General features: G+C 56.8%; 1 protein-coding gene across 7 annotated transcripts in view; it reads right to left on the bottom strand.

The window, feature by feature from the left end:
* The window catches only part of MST1 (macrophage stimulating 1), a 34715-nt gene extending 13772 nt beyond the window's left edge, over positions 1-20943 (bottom strand). For 2 of the 7 annotated variants that reach the window (XM_077277223.1, XM_077277221.1), the window contains exons 1-8: positions 20771-20894; positions 16239-16536; positions 15920-16058; positions 9850-9962; positions 8797-8911; positions 8588-8724; positions 4736-4856; positions 3194-3312 (exon numbers count right to left, since the gene is read on the bottom strand). In XM_077277223.1, the coding sequence (XP_077133338.1) occupies positions 3194-3312; positions 4736-4856; positions 8588-8724; positions 8797-8911; positions 9850-9962; positions 15920-16058; positions 16239-16293 (799 nt within the window). In that variant the 5' untranslated portion in view covers positions 16294-16536; positions 20771-20894. Of the gene's footprint in view, positions 1-3193; positions 3313-4735; positions 4857-8587; positions 8725-8796; positions 8912-9849; positions 9963-15919; positions 16059-16238; positions 16537-20698 lie in introns of all 7 variants that reach the window. The other 5 variants (XM_077277218.1, XM_077277222.1, XM_077277217.1 and 2 more) reach the window with 4 other exon arrangements.
* Positions 20944-23770: the final 2827 nt, after the last annotated feature.

The raw sequence follows: 23770 nt of genomic DNA, 5'->3' as shown, positions 1-23770 counted from the left end.
ACTCACCACCTCCCGTGCGGTCTCCTTCGTCGTCTTCTTCCTCTTCTTTGTTTCCTCTGCTGGCTCGTCCTCACCAAAGGAGAAGCGGTCCAGGTTCACTGGAGACTCCAGCTGTCGGATCTCCTGTAGCAGACCGCCCTCCTCCTCTTCCTCCGCTGACACTCCAGCCTGTGCTGTCTTAGTCCTCTGCCGTTCCGGGAGGCCGCTTCCCTGTTGTCGGCTCTGCGGCTCACTCTCCCGGCTGGTTCCAGCTTGTAGGACTCCAGTCACGACCACGTCGTCGTCCTCCTCCTCCTCCTCGCTTAGGACGCCGGCTGGCGGCTCTCCTGAGGTATTTAACCCCTTCATTTCTGAGAACCGCCGCTGGTTCTTAAACCTCTCCAGGAAGGGACCTGCGCTTTTCTCAATCCCCTCCCGGAGGAGCACTAACCGGACCACCTCATCTCTGAGGGCTCTGAACCTCTGCGAGGTCGCGGGTCTCTCCTTATTAGAGGCTCGGGTGTTCAGGATCCGAGCTACCCGCATCTCCTCCTTCAGCCCGGTCAGTGCTTTGCCGGCGTTCTCGTACTCACGTAGCATGGCGACCACTCGGGAGGAGAAGGTACTCGTGGACTCGCCGGAGCTCCTCTCCCCCCAGGATGTTCCTGGGCTCTCCTTCCTGGGGCCTGGGGTGCCCCTGTCTCCCTCTCTGGGCGGACGATGAGCCGTCTCAGGGTTGGAGTAGGTGGGTAAGGTTTTCTTCACCCGTCCCGATCTCCTCAGTCCCTCTTGGGCCGGTTGCTGCTGCTGCTCTCTGTCTCCCGCCGGCACAGACCGGGGAACAGAAGCCTGGGAAGCCATGCCGGCCTCCCAGGAAGCCTGCCTCTCCCTGGGGAGAAGAGAGGCCGACTCTGGGCCTCCTGCTGGAAGTGCTGGAGCTCACAAGACAGGTGCTGCTCCTAGCAGGGTGTGACTGATTGTGGGCACCTTTCCTCCAGTCACCTCCAGAGCTGCACTCACTATTCTGCTGTTACATCGTGACTTATCCTCTACTCACCTCCAGAGCTGCACTAACTATTCTGCTGTTACCAATAAGTGTCTGTGGGAAATGAGCGGCTTGCACAAATGCTCTGGTGACAGATGTAATGTCCGCCACCTTCTCCTGTGTTGTGACCACGTTGTACATAGTGTAGAGCCCGGCCGACCACCTTCGTTACATGGGTTACAGCACAGGGAAGATGAAGAGAAGACTTTCCGAGGATATCGCTGATATAAACAGCCATCATTCAGGGTCTTCCTTGTGCACAGAAGTGTTCGGTGGCTGCAGGAGATGGATCACACTTCTCGGCATAGAACACTTCTGACCTTAGATAGCAGACACGGCCCGAATGATAGGAGCGACCCTTCTCCCATCTATAAACCGACAGTCGTGGATTGTACGTGGGCGGAATCACAGTCGTCACCATGAGAGGCGACGTGGTGCTCGGCGCCTCCAGCTGCTGGCCTCCAGCGTCAGCCATTGCTTCCTTCCTATACACTTATCTTCTGTTAGATCCTGTGACTAATGGCGCCAGGAACGCCTCAGGCCCTCAGTCTCTTTCTCTCTTTGTTAAAATAGTTTTTTAAAATGTTCAAATAAAATTGAAATTGTACTTAACCTGCATGGACGTTGTATTCTGTAGAGGTTTTATGTGACCAGCAGTAACGTCTGTCCTGAGGCTGCAGCTCTCACCAAGGTGATCACATGTGGGACCATCTGTCTGTGAGAACTTACACCGAGAATCTCAGAGAAAAGAATATATTCTGAGCTGCACTCACTATTCTGCTGTTATATCGTGTCATCCTCCAGAGCTGCACTTAGTATTCTGCTGTTATATCGTGTCTCATCCTCCAGAGCTGCAGTCAATATTCTGCTGTTATATCGTGTCTCATCCTGCAGAGCTGCACTCACAATTCTGCTGTTATATCGTGTCTCATCCTCCAGAGCTGCAGTCACTATTCTTCTGTTACGTTGTGTCTCATGCTCCAGAGCTGCAGTCACTATTCTGCTGTTACATCATGTCTCATCCTCCAGAGCTGCAGTCACTATTCTGCTGTTACATCGTGTCTCATCCTCCAGAGCTGCAGTCACTATTCTCCTGTTACATCGTGTCTCATCCTGCAGAGCTGCACTCACAATTCTGCTGTTATAACGTGTCTCATCCTCCAGAGCTGCAGTCACTATTCTTCTGTTACGTCGTGTCTCATGCTCCAGAGCTGCAGTCACTATTCTGCTGTTACATCGTGCCTCATCCTCCAGAGCTGCAGTCACTATTCTGCTGTTACATCGTGCCTCATCCTCCAGAGCTGCAGTCACTATTCTGCTGTTACATCGTGTCTCATCCTCCAGAGCTGCAGTCACTATTCTCCTGTTACATCGTGTCTCATCCTGCAGAGCTGCACTCACAATTCTGCTGTTATAACGTGTCTCATCCTCCAGAGCTGCAGTCACTATTCTTCTGTTACGTCGTGTCTCATGCTCCAGAGCTGCAGTCACTATTCTGCTGTTACATCATGTCTCATCCTCCAGAGCTGCAGTCACTATTCTGCTGTTACATCGTGCCTCATCCTCCAGAGCTGCACTCACTATTCTGCTGTTACATCGTGCCTCATCCTCCAGAGCTGCAGTCACTATTCTGCTGTTACATCGTGTCTCATCCTCCAGAGCTGCAGTCACTATTCTCCTGTTACATCGTGTCTCATCCTCCAGAGCTGCAGTCACTATTCTGCTGTTACATCGTGCCTCATCCTCCAGAGCTGCAGTCACTATTCTGCTGTTACATCGTGCCTCATCCTCCAGAGCTGCACTCACTATTCTGCTGTTACATCATGTCTTATACTCCAGAGCTGCAGTCACTATTCTGCTGTTATATCGTGTCTCATCCTCCAGAGCTGCACTCACTATTCTGCTGTTATATCGCGTCTCATCCTCCAGAGCTGCAGTCACTATTCTGCTGTTACATCGTGTCTTATCCTCCAGTCACCTTCAGAGCTGCACTCACTATTCTGCTGTTATATCGCGTCTCATCCTCCAGAGCTGCAGTCACTATTCTGCTGTTACATCGTGTCTTATCCTCCAGAGCTCCAGTCACTATTCTGCTGTTATGTCGTGTCTCATCCTCCAGAGCTGCACTCAGTGTTCTGTCCCCGCTGCGCCCTCCTTTCCCGGCCTTACTGCACTTGGTGATGCTGCAGGGCTCCCGCTGGACGCCGGGGTCGGTGGTGTAGCACCAGGGCCGCTCCGAGCTGTCCGGGTTCCGGCAGTAGTTGTCATCCAGGTGTTTGTCCGGATATCTGCAGAAATGGAGGAATTATATTATTCTGTGACTCCAGAGCAAAAATTCCAGGAGTGGGAGGAATAAATGATGAAGAGGGGTGTGGTGACATATGTCTATGGTTATATGTGTGACTAGTGATAATGTAACATCTGTCCTGAAGGCAAGTTGCACCTAGGTGTTAACAGGTACTTCCTTGGGACTAGTAGAATTGTGTCTCCATATCTCACCAGGAGGTCTAGCTAGGGCCGAGAAGAAAGGGAACATTTGGCACCTCCTAGGTCTTGGAGAGGAGATGCTAATTGCGGCCTGAGGGCATCTATTCCTGAGAACCTTTTCACAAGTGTCTCAAGGGAAAAATAATATATTCATTAGTAGCGCGGCCGTGGCCAATCAAAAGCCGGCAATTATGATATTAACCTGAGGGGTCGTTCTAGAAACCTGAACCCCAGACCAAAGTTATAAATTTAGGCTGCAGACAGAGAATTGTGTTCACATGTGAGGGCAGCCTGAGAAGCTGGTGTGGTCCAATCTACATTCGTCCTACCCTGGGAGCAGAAAGCAACTACCAGTTAGATAATTTCTATAAGTTTCTCCTGTTTATTTTGATACTGTTTTGCATAAGTTGTATGACTTTTTATTATCATATTTTTATATCTTTTTCTTATTGTAAGCACTGACCCTTTTGTTATTAAAGTATAAAACTTTAACAAGTTGAACCTTGAATGTCCTAAACAAATCCATAGCCTAAGGTGTGTGAGCCTTATGATTGGCAGACAGTATTACTAGTAATATTTCCTGGACTCCTCGCCCGTGTGTTCGGTGAGTGGTGGCAGCGTGTATGAGCGGGTGTGTGGCCTGGGTCGGGGTGTGATTTATGCTCCCATTACAGCATAGGACAGAGGTTGAACGCTGGACTGAGAGTGGGGAGATAGATTAAGTGGGTACGTGAGAAGTGGGTACGTGACGAATAAGTGACACCGCGGAAAAGGGATCCGTGACAAGGGGCAACAACGACAACTGCAGAGGTGACAGGAAAAGCCACACTGAGGGGCAAACACCAACTAGTGACCCCAAAAGAGGCAAAAATGGCCCCCGCCATTCACCAGACCGAGCCCGTGCTACATGCCAGGCCGGGAGCAGACAGTGTGCACGGCTCCACCCACATATTAGACCCCGCCCATACACCAACAGGCTCCACCCACATATTACACCCCACCCACATATTACACCCCACCCACATATCACCAGAGCCACAGAGCAGCCTCATACATGATGCTGTAGGTGACGGTGCCCTCTGCTGGCAGCAGTCGGTCATTACACTCTAGGAATGTGGGGGCACATGGAGGGCGGCCATTACCCTATAACCTTCCACCATGGCAGGACATTGCCCTCCATGTAGTGGGGTCCCTGCACCCCGGGGGTCGCGGTTCTGTAATTACTTCTCTGGATTGTACGGGTGAGTGTGCGGGCTCTGCAGGTCCCATCGCTGGCACTCTCTGCCCGTCTCCGTCCTGTCCAGCGATCCACGGTAATCCTCACCATTACAGTTCAGGCAGACGGCTGCAGACCAAAGACATGACATTAGGGGCAGAACACGGACCCCACCAAGAGAACGCCGGCCCCGGACCCCACCAAGAGAATGCCGGCCCCGGACCACACCAAGAGAAGGCCAGCCCCCAGCAAGAGAACGCTACACCCGGACCCCACCAAGAGAAGGCCAGCCCCCAGCAAGAGAACGCTACACCCGGACCCACCAAGAAACGCTATACCCGGACCCCACCAAGAGAACGCCGGCCCCGGACCCCACCAAGAGAAGGCCGGCCCCCACCAAGAGAACGCTAGACCCGGACCCCACCAAGAGAAGGCCAGCTCCCAGCAAGAGAACGCTAGACCCGGACCCCACCAAGAGAAGGCCAGCCCCCAGCAAGAGAACGCTACACCCGGACCCACCAAGAAACGCTATACCCGGACCCCACCAAGAGAACGCCGGCCCCGGACCCCACCAAGAGAAGGCCGGCCCCCACCAAGAGAACGCTAGACCCGGACCCCACCAAGAGAAGGCCGGCCCCGGACCCCACCAAGAGAAGGCCGGCCCCCACCAAGTGAACGCTAGACCCGGACCCACCAAGAGAACGCTATACCCGGAACCCACCAAGAGAAGGCCGGCCCCCACCAAGAGAAGGCCTGCCCCCACCAAGAGAACGCTACACCCGGACCCACCAAGAGAACGCTAGACCCGAACCCCACCAAGAGAAGGCCGGCCCCGGACCCCACCAAGAGAAGGCCGGCCCCGGACCCCACCAAGGGAAGGCTGGCCCCCACCAAGAGAACGCTAGACTCGGACCCAACCAAGAGAACGCCGGCCCCGGACCCCACCAAGAGAACGCCGGCCCCGGACCCCACCAAGAGAAGGCCGGCCCCCACCAAGAGAACGCTACACCCGGCCCCCACCAAGAGAAGGCTGGCCCCCACCAAGAGAACGCTAGACCCGAACCCCACCAAGAGAAGGCTGGCCCCGGACTCCACCAAGAGAACGTTGGCCCCCACCAAGAGAATGCCAGCCCCGCACCCCACCAAGAGAAGGCCGGCCCCCACCAAGAGAAGGCCGGCCCCCACCAAGTGAACGCTAGACCCGGACCCACCAAGAGAACGCTATACCCGGAACCCACCAAGAGAAGGCCGGCCCCCACCAAGAGAAGGCCTGCCCCCACCAAGAGAACGCTACACCCGGACCCACCAAGAGAACGCTAGACCCGGACCCCACCAAGAGAAGGCCGGGCCCGGACCCCACCAAGAGAAGGCCGGCCCCGGACCCCACCAAGGGAAGGCTGGCCCCCACCAAGAGAACGCTAGACTCGGACCCAACCAAGAGAACGCCGGCCCCGGACCCCACCAAGAGAAGGCCGGCCCCCACCAAGAGAACGCTACACCCGGCCCCCACCAAGAGAAGGCTGGCCCCCACCAAGAGAACGCTAGACCCGGACCCCACCAAGAGAAGGCCAGCTCCCAGCAAGAGAACGCTAGACCCGGACCCCACCAAGAGAAGGCCAGCCCCCAGCAAGAGAACGCTACACCCGGACCCACCAAGAAACGCTATACCCGGACCCCACCAAGAGAACGCCGGCCCCGGACCCCACCAAGAGAAGGCCGGCCCCCACCAAGAGAACGCTAGACCCGGACCCCACCAAGAGAAGGCCGGCCCCGGACCCCACCAAGAGAAGGCCGGCCCCCACCAAGTGAACGCTAGACCCGGACCCACCAAGAGAACGCTATACCCGGAACCCACCAAGAGAAGGCCGGCCCCCACCAAGAGAAGGCCTGCCCCCACCAAGAGAACGCTACACCCGGACCCACCAAGAGAACGCTAGACCCGAACCCCACCAAGAGAAGGCCGGCCCCGGACCCCACCAAGAGAAGGCCGGCCCCGGACCCCACCAAGGGAAGGCTGGCCCCCACCAAGAGAACGCTAGACTCGGACCCAACCAAGAGAACGCCGGCCCCGGACCCCACCAAGAGAACGCCGGCCCCGGACCCCACCAAGAGAAGGCCGGCCCCCACCAAGAGAACGCTACACCCGGCCCCCACCAAGAGAAGGCTGGCCCCCACCAAGAGAACGCTAGACCCGAACCCCACCAAGAGAAGGCTGGCCCCGGACTCCACCAAGAGAACGTTGGCCCCCACCAAGAGAATGCCAGCCCCGCACCCCACCAAGAGAAGGCCGGCCCCCACCAAGAGAAGGCCGGCCCCCACCAAGTGAACGCTAGACCCGGACCCACCAAGAGAACGCTATACCCGGAACCCACCAAGAGAAGGCCGGCCCCCACCAAGAGAAGGCCTGCCCCCACCAAGAGAACGCTACACCCGGACCCACCAAGAGAACGCTAGACCCGGACCCCACCAAGAGAAGGCCGGGCCCGGACCCCACCAAGAGAAGGCCGGCCCCGGACCCCACCAAGGGAAGGCTGGCCCCCACCAAGAGAACGCTAGACTCGGACCCAACCAAGAGAACGCCGGCCCCGGACCCCACCAAGAGAAGGCCGGCCCCCACCAAGAGAACGCTACACCCGGCCCCCACCAAGAGAAGGCTGGCCCCCACCAAGAGAACGCTAGACCCGAACCCCACCAAGAGAAGGCTGGCCCCGGACTCCACCAAGAGAACGTTGGCCCCCACCAAGAGAATGCCAGCCCCGCACCCCACCAAGAGAAGGCCGGCCCCCACCAAGAGAAGGCCGGCCCCCACCAAGAGAAGGCCAGCCCCGGACCCCACCAAGAGAATGCCAGCCCCGGACCCCACCCAGAGAACGCCAGCCCCAGACCCCACCCAGAGAACGCCAGCCCCAGACCCCACCCAGAGAATGCCGGCCTCGGACCCCACCAAGAGAACGCCGTCCCCCACCAAGAGAACACCGGCCCGGCCCCACCAAGAGAACACCGGACCCTGGACCCTACCAAGAGAACACCGGACCCACAGCCCCACGCCGGCCCCAGCAAAGTGAACGCCGCCCCGGACCCCAGTCCCACCAAGAGTACTCCATACGCTGGCCCCACCCAGAGTTCGCCAGCCCCACCGAGAGTACGCCGGCCCCACCCAGAGTACGCCGGCCCCGCCCAGAGTACGCCGGCCCCGCCCAGAGTACGCCGGCCCCGCCCAGAGTACGCCGGCCCCGCCCAGAGTACGCCGGCCCCACCCAGAGTCCGCTGGCCCCACCAGGAGAATGCCTGCCCCGCACCCTGGCTCCACTGGCTCCAGAGCTCCCCCGTCCAGAGTAGTAGGCTCCGAGCACAGGACCGCCATCATCAGGCCACCGCAGCCTTATCAGTGTAGTCAGAGGTTCTGCTACTTTCTTGAGCATTTAACATCTCTGCTTGTTGTCAGTATTTGAGAAGATTCATTCTTTACGTCCAGGGGGCAAAACGCATTTTAACCTCCTCAAGTGTGAGGGTCTGTGACAATGTGTCAGCGCAGAGAATGCTCTGTGAGCTTCAGCGACAAGCTGGGTTCTGCTATGACTTCAGGCTGATGACTCTTACCTGCACTGATACATTGTAACAAACCCTATGTCCTGTGAGCAGAACAAGGTCACAACTAGCTTCAGCCTTAGAATGTAAACGTTTCACAGCAAACAGAGATGTTAACATTGAGGAGGAAGAGAAAAGCATCTTTATACAGAGCTGTGATTTACATAGGACTGCAACAGGTCGTGAACCCCTTGTATAAGCTCCATTTACATAGGACTCCAGCAGGTCCTTATGTGATGAGCCCCCACAAGTCTCCTGACGCGGCCACTCACCCTCCTCACACTTCTTGATGCTGCACAGCTGGTGCCGGACGTTCTTGTCGGTGGTGTAGCACCAGGGTCCGCTGACGTCGCGGTCTGGGTTGCGGCAGTAGTTCTCGTCCAGCCCATTCTGAGCAGACGGCGAATATCTGAGAAGAAAGTCACGAGAGGACATCACAACTCACCAGTAACAGTGCGCCGCTCACTACGGGGGCACTTACTTATGGTCATGGGGGAACTTCAGCCTCCAGTGCTGACATGTCTTCCCTTGGTTGGTTTTTGACACCGTTCCACGATAAGACGCCCCGTCACCCACGAAGCAGTCACGGACATAATCTGAGGGAAGAAGAGGAAGCGTCAGGGGACCCAATCCGGGAGAGGAGGTGGCGAGACGGTCGGGAGAGGAGGCGGCGAGACGGTCGGGAGACGAAAAGGCGGCAAGACGGTCGGGAGAGGAGAAGGCGGCGAGACGGTCGGGAGAGGAGAAGGCGGCGAGACGGTCGGGAGAGGAGAAGGCGGCGAGACGGTCGGGAGAGGAGAAGGCGGTGGTGAGACGATCGGGAGAGGAGGTGGCGAGAAGGTCGGGAGACGAGAAGGCAGCGAGACAGTCGGGAGATGAGAAGGCAGCGAGATGGTCGGAAGAGGAGGTGGTGAGACGGTCGGGAGAGGAGGTGGTGAGACGGTCGGGAGAGGAGGTGGTGAGACGGTCGGGAGAGGAGGTGGTGAGACGGTCGGGAGAGGAGGTGGTGAGACGGTCGGGAGAGGAGGTGGTGAGACGGTCGGGAGAGGTGGTGGTGAGACAATCGGGAGAGGAGATGGCGGCAAGACGGTCGGGAGAGGAGGAGGCGGCGAGATGGTCGGGAGAAGAGGAGGTGGCAAGATGGTAGGGATAGGAGGCGGCGAGACGGTCGGGAGACGAGAAGGCGGCGAGAAGGTCGGGAGACAAGAAGGCGGCAGCAGAGAGATGGTCGGGAGAGGAAGAGGTGGTGGTGAGACGATCAGGAGAGGAGGTGAGACGGTCGGGAGAGGAGGAGGTGGCGAGACGGTCGGGAGAGGAGGAGGCAGCAAGACGGTCAGGAGAGGAGGAAGCGGCAAGACGGTCAGGAGAGGAGGAAGCGGCAAGACGGTCAGGAGAGGAGGAGGCGGCAAGTCGGTCAAGAGAGGAGGCGGCGGCGAGACAGGAGAGGAGGAGGCGGTGGAGAGACGGTTGGAAGACGAGGCGGCGGAGAGTCGGTTCGGGACAGGAGGCGACATGCGTGATAGGAGGATCTCACCTTTCTTTTGGTACACATCGTAGTTGATATTTTTCTGCAGTGTAACATGGAGAGAATTCTGAGTCCACGGGAGCAGCCGACAACTGAGCGACCTCAGATTATAGTCAAAAGACCTAAAAATATGGATATAACATAGGATCAGTAATGTAATGTATGTACACAGTGACTGCACCAGCAGAATAGTGAGTGCAGCTCTGGGGTATAATACAGGAGGTAACTCAGGATCAGTAATGTAATGTATGTACACAGTGACTGCACCAGCAGAATAGTGAGTGCAGCTCTGGGGTATAATACAGGATGTGACTCAGGATCAGTAATTGTTACGGGACCCCCCAGCACCCAGAATATGTTGTGCAGTTATATGTATGTATAATAGGTTCCATGTGAGATATATGTCCCTAATGCATCAGTCCACAGGCTGCGCCCCTGGGCAGAGGGGACAAGATATCCCCCTTCTGACCTCCCCCACCTTTGTAATTCCCACAGTAAATATCGGCAGGCTCCGGCCACCTGCGGCTATTGTAATGTATGTCTGGCCTGCCGCTTTTCAATTGGCCTGCCCTCTGTATCTGTGTTATATATTCTGTGTCCTGTGAGTAAAGTGTTATCACACTGGAAATACGTGGAGAAGCAGTGATCTTTTATATGCGCCCATGTAACCAAGGAATTCCAGCCAGCGTCCTTCATTCAGACTCCAGCCAAAGCAGAGTGGACCTCCTGAAACACTGGGTGGTACTGAAAGAGGTACTCCAGCACGGTAGACCCCATTACACTGGTGGCAGACAGCGGGATGTGATACCCCGTCTACAGGAGGAAAGGAATGAATGGAAAACAACTACCAGAAGTTAAAGAGGACTATATTAAAAGATCTGGTGGAATCCCGAGGGTTAATCGCCAGCAACAAAACAAAAGCGGATTTGATAGCAGCCATCATGGAACACGACAGTGCAGCGCCCCCAATGTGAACGTGGAGGAGACTGAATTCCAGAGGGAGGTAAAGAACAGACTGGCGTTCTATGGCCCAAACCCTGCAGTAGAGATCATACGAGAGGTGATGGCTGATGTGCGTACTGATCTGAAGGAAAAGATGGCCGAGTGGACCAGGATAGAGCTGGCCAAGATGGAGATGGCAGAGCGGACCAAAGTGGAGCTGGCGAAGATGGAGATGGCAGAGCGGAGAGAGGAGAGTCAGCGAGCAGGGGGAGCTCTGGCCTCCGACCAGGTACCTTCAACAGTAAGCCACAAAAAGATTTAGTATAATGCCTTCCGATAGTTGGGGGAGGCAGAGGAAGACATTGATGGCTTTTTGCAGGACTTTGAGCGGCAGTGTGCCCTTCATCAAGTGAAGCCGGAGGAACGGGTTCAGATTCTGGCCAGCAAGCTGACAGGCCGGGCAGCGGACGCCTATCGCACGGTACCTGATGAGGACTGTATGGACTATGAGCGGATCAAAGAAGTGATCTTGGCCCGGTATGCGCTGACACCAGAGGCATACCGCCAAAAGTTCCGCGGACTTATAAAACGTGTAACCGATACCCACGCTGAATGGGCCTGTAAATTACGGCGGTCACTGCTACAGCGGGTACAAGGGAGCCAAGCAACCACTAAGGAGGACGTCCTCCAGCTCGTGTTGTTAGAACGATTCTTTAATAGACTAACCCCCAAGACACAGGAATGGCTTCGGGACAGGCGGCCAACGACTCTTGAGGAAGCCGCTCGTCTGGCCGATGAACATCATGATGCCAGGAGGCCTCAGTTGTCTGGATCAAAGATGGTCACTAGGGGTCCGCTCATGGACATGGAGGCCCCCAAACCACAGAAGATTGTAGGGGGACCAGCTAAAAACCCGGCCTACCACAGTCCCCCTGGGGCGCGATGCCACACCTGCCATCAGCTGGGCCACCTGCAAAGACAATGTCCCAACCGGACTCAGCATACCCAGTGGTCAAAGGCGGGAACAGCTACCTTCAGCCGGGCTGCTGTACACTGCTACCAAGGCGAAGCTGACCCGGCATTGGGGGCTACGACTAACCAAGGGGTGGAAGAGATGGAGGAAGTGCTGCATGAAGTAGACCCCGTGCAGGGAGCCCGGGCAGATAATCGACAACAGCATCGACAGGTCGTGTGGGTTAATTGGAAACGTATGCAGGGACTAAGAGATTCCAGAGCAACTTTGACCCTTGTGAAGCCTCATCTCGTCCGGGACCAAGAGAAGACGGACCGGACAGTGGCAGTCCGTGTAACAGGGGGAGCCATACATCGACTGCCCACTGCCAGGATTTACCTGAACTGGGGAGTCAGGGATGGCCTTGTTGAGGTCGGCTTGATGGAGGATTTGCCTGCAGACGTCTTGCTGGGAAATGACTTGGGGCCCATGTTGTCTGCCTTCTCGGTTGCCCCTCTGGCTGAGACATATCCTGTGACCACCCAGAGACAAGCTCGAGCTGCGGAGGCGGAATCACACTCAGAGGAGGCCCAGGTAAGACATCACAGCCCTACACGTATTCCCATAGCCAGACACATTTGATTGGAGGGATATCGTGGGAAGGCACAGGAGGGGAGAGGGGTACTGGAAGGGGAACAGTTTGTATGGAAGCAGGGACTCCTCTACCGGATCACGGAGCAGCACCACACAGGGACGAGCACTATAAAACGACAGCTGGTAGTTCCCAAGAAGTATAGGCAGGAGTTACTGCGAATCTCTCATGACATACCCTTGGCCGGGCACTTCGGCGTCAGTCGCACCAGGCATTGTCTGACACAAAACTTCTTTTGGCCTGGGGTAACCTATGATGTTCGTCAGTACTGCCAGACCTGTGACAGTTGCCAGCGCATTGGCAAGAGGGGAGATCAATGCAAGGCCAAATTACGCCCCCCTCCCCATTGTGGAGGAACCATTTAGCCGAGTAGCGGTCGATCTGATAGGGCCATTAGCCAAACCCAGTCCGTCAGGGAAAAGGTATATATTGACAGTGGTAGATTATGCCACACGGTATCCAGAGGTGGTTGCGTTACCTAACATACTGGCAGAGACGGTGGCGGCTGCCCTGCTCCAGGTTTTCTCACGGGTTGGATTTCCCCGGGAGATTATCTCGGACCAGGGTACCCAGTTTACAGCAGAGGTGACCAACCAACTGTGGAAGCTGTGCGGCGTGAAGTCCATTAGAAGCGCCCCGTACCACCCGCAAACCAATGGGTTGTGTGAACGCTTTAACGGGACGTTAAAACAACTCACTGGGACTTTTACCAGGACCTACAGGGACTCGGAGAAATTCTTGCCTCACCTCCTGTTTGCCTATCGGGAGGTGCCCCAAGAATCCACGGGGTTCTCCCCATTCAAACTGGTATACAGGAGGCGGGTAAGGGGACCCCTAGACTTAGTGCTAGAACACTGGGAAGGGGAGGGCATCATAGAAGGGGTACCTATTGTACCCTATGTGCTGGAATTCCGGGACCGCCTACAGGAGCTGACCCAGGCTGTACGTGGGAACATGCAGGTGGCCCAACGGCGCCAGCGCGTATGGTACGATCGGAGGGCCAGAGAACACACCTTGGAAATAGGACAGAAGGTCCTGGTGTTAGAGCCCACTAGGCAGAACAAGTTCCAAGCTGCATGGCAGGGGCCCTACCAGGTAGTGGGGAAAATAGCCGACACCACCTATAATGTCGCCGATTGTGACGACCCCAGGGTTATCCGCATGTTCCACGTGAACATGCTGAAGCCCTACCGGGAGCGCCCTGAAGAGGTAGTGGCCATCTGTGCACCTGAAGCAGAGGATTTAGCCGGACTTCCCTTGCCTGATGTCTTAGGGGAGAGGACTCAGTCCAAAACATGGGACCAGGTACACTGGGGTGAAGACCTAGGTCCCCGGGAAAGACAGCAGGCGGAGGCGTTGTTGAGGCAGCGACGGAGGATGTTTTCGGGGAGACCTGGGTACACCCACCTGGCACAACACAAGGTTTAGACCCAGGATCAGACCGCCCTGCGACAACCCCCCCTCCGTGTCCCTGAGTCTGTACGAGAAGGGATGAGACAGATACAAGAGATGTTGCGTTTAGGGGTCATTGAAGAGTCAGATAGTCCCTGGGCATCCCCCGTAGTGTTAGTGCCCAAGAAGGATGGGACTACACGGTTTTGTGTAGACTATCGCAGGCTCAATGAGAAAACGGTGACGGATGCGTATCCCATGCCGCGCGTGGATGAGCTGTTTGACCGGCTGGCAGGGGCAAAGTATTTGACCACCATCGATCTATGCAAAGGCTACTGGCAGATTCCCCTTAGTCCTGACGCTATTCCCAAGTCGGCATTTGTCATCCCGTTTGGCTTACTCCAGTTTCGAGTTATGCCATTCGGGATGAAGAATGCCCCGGCGACCTTCCAGAGGCTGGCTGACCGGCTTCTGGATGGTCTCCAGGACTATGCTTGTGCCTACCTGGATGACATCGCCATCTACAGCGCGACATGGGAAGAGCATCTAAATCACCTAGAGACAGCGTTGGACAGGATCCACATGGCTGGAATCACCCTGAACCCAAACAAGTGTCACGTGGGCAAAGCGGAGGTTCAGTATTTAGGGCATTGGGTGGGACGTGGGAAACAGCGACCAGAACCAGCCAAGATTGAGGCCATAGCCAAATGGCCCACCCCACGTACTAAAACCCAGGTCATGGCGTTTCTAGGGACAGCAGGGTATTACAGGAAATTCGTTCCCAATTACAGCAGCGTAGCCAAGCCCCTCACTGATCTGACCTGTAAGAACCAACCCCGCCAGGTAACCTGGACCCCAGAGTGTGAGGAAGCCTTCCGCCAGCTAAAGGACGCCCTCACCAATACCCCTGTATTGGCCGCACCCGATCCAACTAAACGTTTCCTTGTTCACACGGACGCTTCTATGTTTGGATTGGGGGCAGTACTGTGCCAAGTCGGGCCGGACGTCCAAGAACACCGCGTAGCTTACCTGAGTCGGAAATTACTGCCCCATGGAGTAAGCTATGCGGCCATCGAGAAGGAGTGCCTGGCGGTAGTATGGGCACTCAAAAAGTTACAACCATATTTGTATGGACGACAGTTTTCCCTCCTAACGGACCATAATCCCCTAGTCTGGCTTAATCAGGTCTCCGGAGACAACGCCAGATTACTGCGGGCGAGTTTAGCCCTACAACCTCTGGACTTCACCATCCACTACAGACCCAGCAAACAAAATGGTAATGCCGATGGACTAAGTCAACAAACGGAACTTGTACCAACCCCATAAACTTCGGTCATCCCCAAACCGATCCGTTAAGGATCAGACTGTGTATGCCGATCGCGTCGCTGAAAAGGGGGAACCGTCTTACAGAACCCACCAGCACCCAGAATATGTTATGCAGTATATGTATGTATAATAGGTTCCATGTAAGATGCATCAGTCCACAGACTGCGCCCCTGGGCAGAGGGGACAAGATATCCCCCTTCTGACCTCCCCCACCTTTGTAATTCCCACAGTAAATATCACCAGGCTCCGGCCACCTGCGGCTATTGTAATGTATGTCTGGCCTGCCGCTTTTCTATTGGCCTGCCCTCTGTATCTGTGTGATATATATTCTGTGTCCTGTGAGTAAAGTGTTGTCACACTGGAAATACGTGGAGAAGCAGTGATCTTTTATATGCGCCCATGTAATGAAGCCATTCCAGTCAGCGTCCTTCATTCGGACTCCAGCCAAAGCAGAGTGGACCTCCCGAAACACGAGGTGGTACTGAAAGAGGTACTCCAGCACAGCAGACCATGTTACAGTAATGTATGTACACAGTGACTGCACCAGCAGAATAGTGAGTGCAGCTCTGGGGTATAATAGTCAGTAATGTACTGTATGCGCACAGTGGCTCCACTGTAGACTGTAGGGTAGTATTTACAGCCGCGGCCAGGATATTCCCGGTGTATTGGACGTTGTCTGAGGTTTCCGGTGCCCTCTTCGCTCCGCCATTTCCACTACTTAGGGGCACAAGTGCTCAGTGAGATCAGGGGTAACATCTCGTGCGCTTGACCTCATTGACCCCCCGCCTCCCCCATTATGGACGGGCAGCACCCACCTGCAATCCAGCAGCTCTGAGCACTTCTTGGCACAGACATGGACGTCCCCTGTGACCTCGTCTTTGACGCTCCCGTCGGTCAGGTGCAGCAGCTCGGTAGCCTTGGATCGCTGGTAGTCGTTGAGCGCGCTGCGCTGGGCTGGGGGCACAGAGCACGGATAGAAATCTGCCACCACTAGAGGGCGCTGCCTGCAGGGATCTATCACTGAGCTGGATACATCGGTCGTTAACCCCTTCTGCCCGATGCTGGCAGACACTGGACACATTCGGCGCAGACTATGGCCGCTCGGCCACGTAGCAGAAGTGCACAATACTTTACCTGCAGCGATGAAGGTGACGACGTGCAGGACGAGCGCGGACAGTGCCGGCAGCATGGCTCAGGGTGGAGGCGGACGTACGCTGGGGCCTGCGACCTCGCTTCACAAATATTTGGCCTGATGACACATTAACCGCTGGTGCCGCTCTGCTCCATGGTGACCGGAAATAAAGGGAGGCCTTCTCTCAGGATATCGCAATGTGCAGGTGAAAGGTGAAGCCACGAAGGAGCTGGGACTTCTAGTCCTACCACAAAGCGGACACCAGGACGTGGCTGGACCCTGACCTCTGACCCGGTGACACTGCCAAAAGCAACGCCACACAGAATGATTCTGGGCAGAGGGTGCAGCAGTAGGCGGTGGTGGTGGGCAGTAGATGACGGCGGTGGTGGGCAGTAGATGGCGGTGGTGGTGGGCAGTAGATGGCGGTGGTGGTGGGCAGTAGATGGCGATGGTGGTGGGCAGTAGATGATGGCAGTGGGCAGTAGATGGCGATGGTGGTGGATAGTAGATGGCGATGGTGGTGGGCAGTAGATGGCGATGGTGGTGGGCAGTAGATGGCGATGGTGGTGGGCAGTAGATGGCGATGGTGGTGGATAGTAGATTGAGATGGTGGTGGGCAGTAGATGGCGGTGGGCAGTAGATGGCGATGGTGGTGGGCAGTAGATGGCGATGGTAGTGGGCAGTAGATGGCGGCGGTGGGCAGTAGATGGCGATGGTGGTGGGCAGTAGATGGCGATGGTGGTGGGCAGTAGATGGCGATGGTGGTGGGCAGTAGATGGCGATGGTGGTGGGCAGTAGATGGCGATGGTGGTGGGCAGTAGATGGCGGTGGGCAGTAGATGGCGGTGGTGGGTAGTAGATGACGGTGGTGGGCAGTAGATGGCGGAGGTGGGCAGTACATGGCGGTGGGCAGTAGATGACGGTGGTGGGTAGTAGATGGCGGTGGGCAGTAGATGGCGGTGGTGGGTAGATGGCGATGGTGGTGGGTAGTAGATGGCAGTGGTGGTGGGTAGTACATGGCGATGGTGGAGGGCAGTAGATGGCGAGGGTGGTGGGTAGTAGATGACGGTGGTGGGCAGTATATGGCGATGGCAGTGGGCAGTAGATGGCGGTGGTGGTGGGTAGTACATGGCGATGGTGGAGGGCAGTAGATGGCGAGGGTGGTGGGTAGTAGATGATGGTGGTGGGCAGTAGATGGCGGTGGTGGTGGGTAGTACATGGCGACGGTGGAGGGCAGTAGATGGCGACGGTGGTGGGCAGTAGATGGCGGTGGGCAGTAGATGGAGGCAGTTGTGGGCAGTAGGTGGCGGTGGGCAGTAGATGGCGTGGGCAGTAGATGGAGGCAGTTGTGGGCAGTAGATGGCGGTGGGCAGTAGATGGTCGGTGGGCAGTAGATGGCGGTGGGCAGTAGATGGCGGTGGGCAGTAGATGGCGGTGGGCAGTAGATGGCGGTGGGCAGTAGATGGCGGTGGGCAGTAGATGGTGGCGGGCAGTAGATGGCGGCGGGCAGTAGATGGTGGCGGGCAGTAGATGGCGGCGGGCAGTAGATGGCGGCGGGCAGTAGATGGCGGTGGGCAGTAGATGGCGGTGGGCAGTAGATGGAGGCAGTAGTGGGCAGTAGATGATGGTGGGCAGTAGATGGCGGTGGGCAGTAGATGGTGGTGGGCAGTAGATGGTGGTGGGCAGTAGATGGCGGTGGGCAGTAGATGGCGGCGGTGGGCAGTAGATGGCGGTGGGCAGTAGATGGCGGTGGGCAGTAGATGGAGGCAGTTGTGGGCAGTAGATGGCGGTGGGCAGTAGATGGCGGTGGGCAGTAGATGGTGGTGGGCAGTAGATGGCGGCGGGCAGTAGATGGAGGCAGTTGTGGGCAGTAGATGATGGTGGGCAGTAGATGGCGGTGGGCAGATGATGGCGGTGGGCAGTAGATGGTGGTGGGCAGTAGATGGTGGTGGGCAGTAGATGGTGGTGGGCAGTAGATGGCGGTGGGCAGTAGATGGCGGCGGTGGGCAGTAGATGGCGGTGGGCAGTAGATGGCGGTGGGCAGTAGATGGAGGCAGTTGTGGGCAGTAGATGGCGGTGGGCAGTAGATGGTGGTGGGCAGTAGATGGTGGTGGGCAGTAGATGGCGGTGGGCAGTAGATGGCGGTGGGCAGTAGATGGAGGCAGTTGTGGGCAGTAGATAGTGGTGGGCAGTAGATGGCGGTGGGCAGTAGATGATGGCGGTGGGCAGTAGATGGCGGTGGGCAGTAGATGGCGGTGGGCAGTAGATGATGGCGGGCAGTAGGCGGTGGGCAGTTGATGGCGGTGGGCAGTAGATGGCGGTGGGCAGTAGATGGTGGTGGGCAGTAGATGGTGGTGGGCAGTAGGCGGTGGGCAGTAGATGATGGCGGGCAGTAGGTGGTGGGCAGTTGTGGGCAGTAGATGGTGGTGGGCAGTAGATGGCGGTGGGCAGTAGATGGTGGTGGGCAGTAGATGGCGGTGGGCAGTAGATGGCGGTGGGCAGTAGATGGAGGCAGTTGTGGGCAGTAGATGGTGGTGGGCAGTAGATGGCGGTCGGCAGTAGATGGCGGCGGGCAGTAGATGGCGGTGGGCAGTAGATGGTGGTGGGCAGTAGATGATGGCGGTGGGCAGTAGATGGTGGTGGGCAGTAGATGGCGGTGGGCAGTAGATGGTGGTGGGCAGTAGATGATGGCGGTGGGCAGTAGATGGCGGTGGGCAGTAGATGGCGGTGGGCAGTAGATGGCGGTGGGCAGTAGATGGCGGCGGGCAGTAGATGGTGGTGGGCAGTAGATGGTGGTGGGCAGTAGGCGGTGGGCAGTAGATGATGGCGGGCAGTAGGCGGTGGGCAGTTGTGGGCAGTAGATGGTGGTGGGCAGTAGATGGCGGTGGGCAGTAGATGGTGGTGGGCAGTAGATGGCCGTGGGCAGTAGATGGCGGTGGGCAGTAGATGGAGGCAGTTGTGGGCAGTAGATGGTGGTGGGCAGTAGATGGCGGTGGGCAGTAGATGGCGGCGGGCAGTAGATGGCGGCGGGCAGTAGATGGCGGTGGGCAGTAGATGGAGGCAGTTGTGGGCAGTAGATGGTGGGCAGTAGATGGCGGTGGGCAGTAGATGATGGCGGTGGGCAGTAGATGGTGGTGGGCAGTAGATGGTGGTGGGCAGTAGATGGCGGTGGGCAGTAGATGGCGGCGGTGGGCAGTAGATGGCGGTGGGCAGTAGATGGCGGTGGGCAGTAGATGGAGGCAGTTGTGGGCAGTAGATGGCGGTGGGCAGTAGATGGCGGTGGGCAGTAGATGGCGGTGGGCAGTAGATGGTGGTGGGCAGTAGATGGCGGTGGGCAGTAGATGGCGGTGGGCAGTAGATGGCGGTGGGCAGTAGATGGAGGCAGTTGTGGGCAGTAGATGGTGGTGGGCAGTAGATGGCGGTGGGCAGTAGATGGTGGTGGGCAGTAGATGGCGGTGGGCAGTAGATGGCGGTGGGCAGTAGATGGAGGCAGTTGTGGGCAGTAGATGGTGGTGGGCAGTAGATGGCGGTGGGCAGTAGATGGTGGTGGGCAGTAGATGGCGGTGGGCAGTAGATGGCGGCGGGCAGTAGATGGCGGCGGGCAGTAGATGGCGGCGGGCAGTAGATGATGGCGGTGGGCAGTAGATGGTGGTGGGCAGTAGATGGTGGTGGGCAGTAGATGGTGGTGGGCAGTAGATGGAGGCAGTTGTGGGCAGTAGATGGTGGTGGGCAGTAGATGGCGGTGGGCAGTAGATGATGGTGGGCAGTAGATGGCGGTGGGCAGTAGATGGCGGCGGGCAGTAGATGATGATGGTGGGCAGTAGATGGCGGCGGGCAGTAGATGATGGCGGTGGGCAGTAGATGGTGGTGGGCAGTAGATGGTGGTGGGCAGTAGATGGTGGTGGGCAGTAGGCGGTGGGCAGTAGATGATGGCGGGCAGTAGGCGGTGGGCAGTAGATGGTGGTGGGCAGCAGATGGCGGTGGGCAGTAGATGGCGGTGGGCAGTAGATGGAGGCAGTTGTGGGCAGTAGATGGTGGTGGGCAGCAGATGGCGGTGGGCAGTAGATGGCGGTGGGCAGTAGATGGAGGCAGTTGTGGGCAGTAGATGGTGGTGGGCAGTAGATGGCGGTGGGCAGTAGATGGAGGCAGTTGTGGGCAGTAGATGGCGGTGGGCAGTAGATGGCGGTGGGCAGTAGATGGCGGTGGGCAGTAGATGGCGGTGGGCAGTAGATGGAGGCAGTTGTGGGCAGTAGATGGCGGTGGGCAGTAGATGGCGGTGGGCAGTTGATGGTGGCGGAGGGCTGCAGTGCACTGCACTCAATCTCATGTAATAGAAGGCACAGACCCCGTTATACCGTCACTGTGGGGGAGGGGCGCAGTGTCACGTGTTACAGGCAGTGATAGCAGTGTGGCCTCCAGTCTGCTGCCGTGCGGTCATGTGATAAAGTCATGTGACTAATCACCTTTTACATGTAGACAGAAGCGCACGGCGTGGAGACAGAAGTGTAACGTGCGACCCCCGGGAGGACACGCACCTGTGTGAGGAGTCAGCGGCCGCCCTGCTGCTGCCCGGAGCCGCTCTCCTCAGTGTCCGGGGCTGGAGGAGGAGGAGGAGGAGGAGGAGGAGACGTCCCAGAAATCTGGTGGTTCCTCTTTCCTCTCATTCCAGCTGTGCGCGGGGTCACATGACCAATCCGAGATCTGGACCAAGAATCCGAGGGACGGAGCAATGTGGAGGAGGAGGACGATGAGGAGGAGGAGGAGGACGAGGAGGTCACATCAGTCCTGAGGGACTCCATAACCGTGCACTGTGCCCGATAACCCGGAGGAGCCGAGCGGAGGGCGAAGAGCCGGGGGCTAATTCCTATATATATATACATACATATATACACACCATACAGGGAGATGACCTCCATAACGGCTCATCACCACTTGTGAGGAACACGGACGAGTGTAATCCGATAAAGCCCTCGGTCAATGTTCAGCTATGGGGCAGCTCCCGGCAGCCGACTTCTTGTCGGCCGTTTTCCTCGGTCGCCGCATGCTGCCATTGTCTCACACCGAGGAAAGCGCTCGGCTCACTGACTCCATATGAGCCTATAGGTGAGACAGCGCACGTCATTCGGATATCATCATGTGCGTTATAACCGGACCCCAGCAATGGAGGAGATGGAGAAATTCATATCTCCGCAGCTGTGCTCCGATCCTCCCTGTGCAAGAGAATCCGAGCACAGACGCCTGACACTCTGCAAGCAGGAGCCGGGGGTCATTAGCATATCGCATCCGATGCAGTATGTCAGTGTGATGCCGGCCTTATATAGGAGCACAGACCCCAATACGCCGTGACCCCCCTCTATTATACAGGAGCAATGACCCCGATACACCGTGACCCGTCCTCTATTATATAGGAGCACAGACCCCGATACGCCGTGACCCGTCCTCTATTATATAGGAGCACAGACCCCGATACACCGTGACCCGTCCTCTATTATATAGGAGCACAGACCCCGATACGCCGTGACCCGTCCTCTATTATATAGGAGCACAGACCCCGATACGCCGTGACCCGTCCTCTATTATATAGGAGCACAGACCCCGATACGCCGTGACCCGTCCTCTATTATATAGGAGCACAGACCCCGATACGCCGTGACCCGTCCTCTATTATATAGGAGCGCAGACCCCGATACGCCATGACCAGTCCTCTATTATATAGGAGCACAGACCCCGATACGCCGTGACCCGTCCTCTATTATATAGGAGCAATGACCCCGATACACCGTGACCCACCCTCTATTATATAGGAGCACAGACCCAGATACGCCGTGACCCGTCCTCTATTATATAGGAGCACAGACCCCGATACACCGTAACCCATCCTCTATTATATAGGAGCAATGACCCCAATACGCCGTGATCCATCCTCTATTATATAGGAGCACAGACCCCGATACGCCGTGACCCGTCCTCTATTATATAGGAGCAATGACCCCGATACACCGTGACCCGTCCTCTATTATATAGGAGCACAGACCCCGATACGCCGTGACCCAGCCTCTATTATATAGGAGCACAGACCCCGATACACCGTGACCCGTCCTCTATTATATAGGAGCACAGACCCCGATACACCGTGACCCATCCTCTATTATATAGGAGCAATGACCCCGGTACGCCGTGACCCGTCCTCTATTATATAGGAGCACAGACCCCGGTACACCGTGACCCACCCTCTATTATATAGGAGCACAGACCCCGATACGCCGTGACCCGTCCTCTATTATATAGGAGCACAGACCCCGATACACCGTAACCCATCCTCTATTATATAGGAGCAATGACCCCAATACGCCGTGACCCGTCCTCTATTATATAGGAGCACAGACCCCGATACCCCGTGACCCATCCTCTATTATATAGGAGCACAGACCCCGGTACGCCGTGACCCGTCCTCTATTATATAGGAGCACAGACCCCGGTACACCGTGACCCGTCCTCTATTATACAGGAGCACAGACCCCGATACACCGTGACCCCCCCTCTATTATATAGGAGCACAGACCCCGATACGCCGTGACCCGTCCTCTATTATATAGGAGCACAGACCCCGATACCCCGTGACCCATCCTCTATTATATAGGAGCACAGACCCCGGTACGCCGTGACCCGTCCTCTATTATATAGGAGCACAGACCCCGGTACACCGTGACCCGTCCTCTATTATACAGGAGCACAGACCCCGATACACCGTGACCCCCCCTCTATTATATAGGAGCACAGACCCCGATACGCCGTGACCCGTCCTCTATTATATAGGAGCACAGACCCCGATACGCCGTGACCCGTCCTCTATTATATAGGAGCGCAGACCCCGATACGCCATGACCAGTCCTCTATTATATAGGAGCACAGACCCCGATACGCCGTGACCCGTCCTCTATTATATAGGAGCACAGACCCCGATACACCGTGACCCATCCTCTATTATATAGGAGCAATGACCCCAATACGCCGTGACCCGTCCTCTATTATATAGGAGCACAGACCCCGATACACCGTGACCCACCCTCTATTATATAGGAGCGCAGACCCCGATACACCGTGACCCGTCCTCTATTATATAGGAGCACAGACCCCGATACGCCGTGACCCGTCCTCTATTATATAGGAGCACAGACCAATACGCCGTGACCCGTCCTCTATTATATAGGAGCAATGACCCCGATACACCGTGACCCACCCTCTATTATATAGGAGCACAGACCCAGATACGCCGTGACCCGTCCTCTATTATATAGGAGCACAGACCCCGATACACCGTGACCCGTCCTCTATTATATAGGAGCACAGACCCCGATACACCGTGACCCATCCTCTATTATATAGGAGCAATGACCCCGGTACGCCGTGACCCGTCCTCTATTATATAGGAGCACAGACCCCGATACGTCGTGACCCGTCCTCTATTATATAGGAGCACAGACCCCGATACGCCGTGACCCGTCCTCTATTATATAGGAGCACAGACCCCGATA

This window comes from Ranitomeya variabilis, chromosome 8 (genome assembly GCF_051348905.1).
Source record: "Ranitomeya variabilis isolate aRanVar5 chromosome 8, aRanVar5.hap1, whole genome shotgun sequence".
NCBI classification, from domain to species: Eukaryota; Metazoa; Chordata; class Amphibia; order Anura; family Dendrobatidae; genus Ranitomeya; species Ranitomeya variabilis.
Note: the sequence above shows the minus strand (reverse complement) of the source record. Positions and strands in the feature narration are given on the sequence as shown.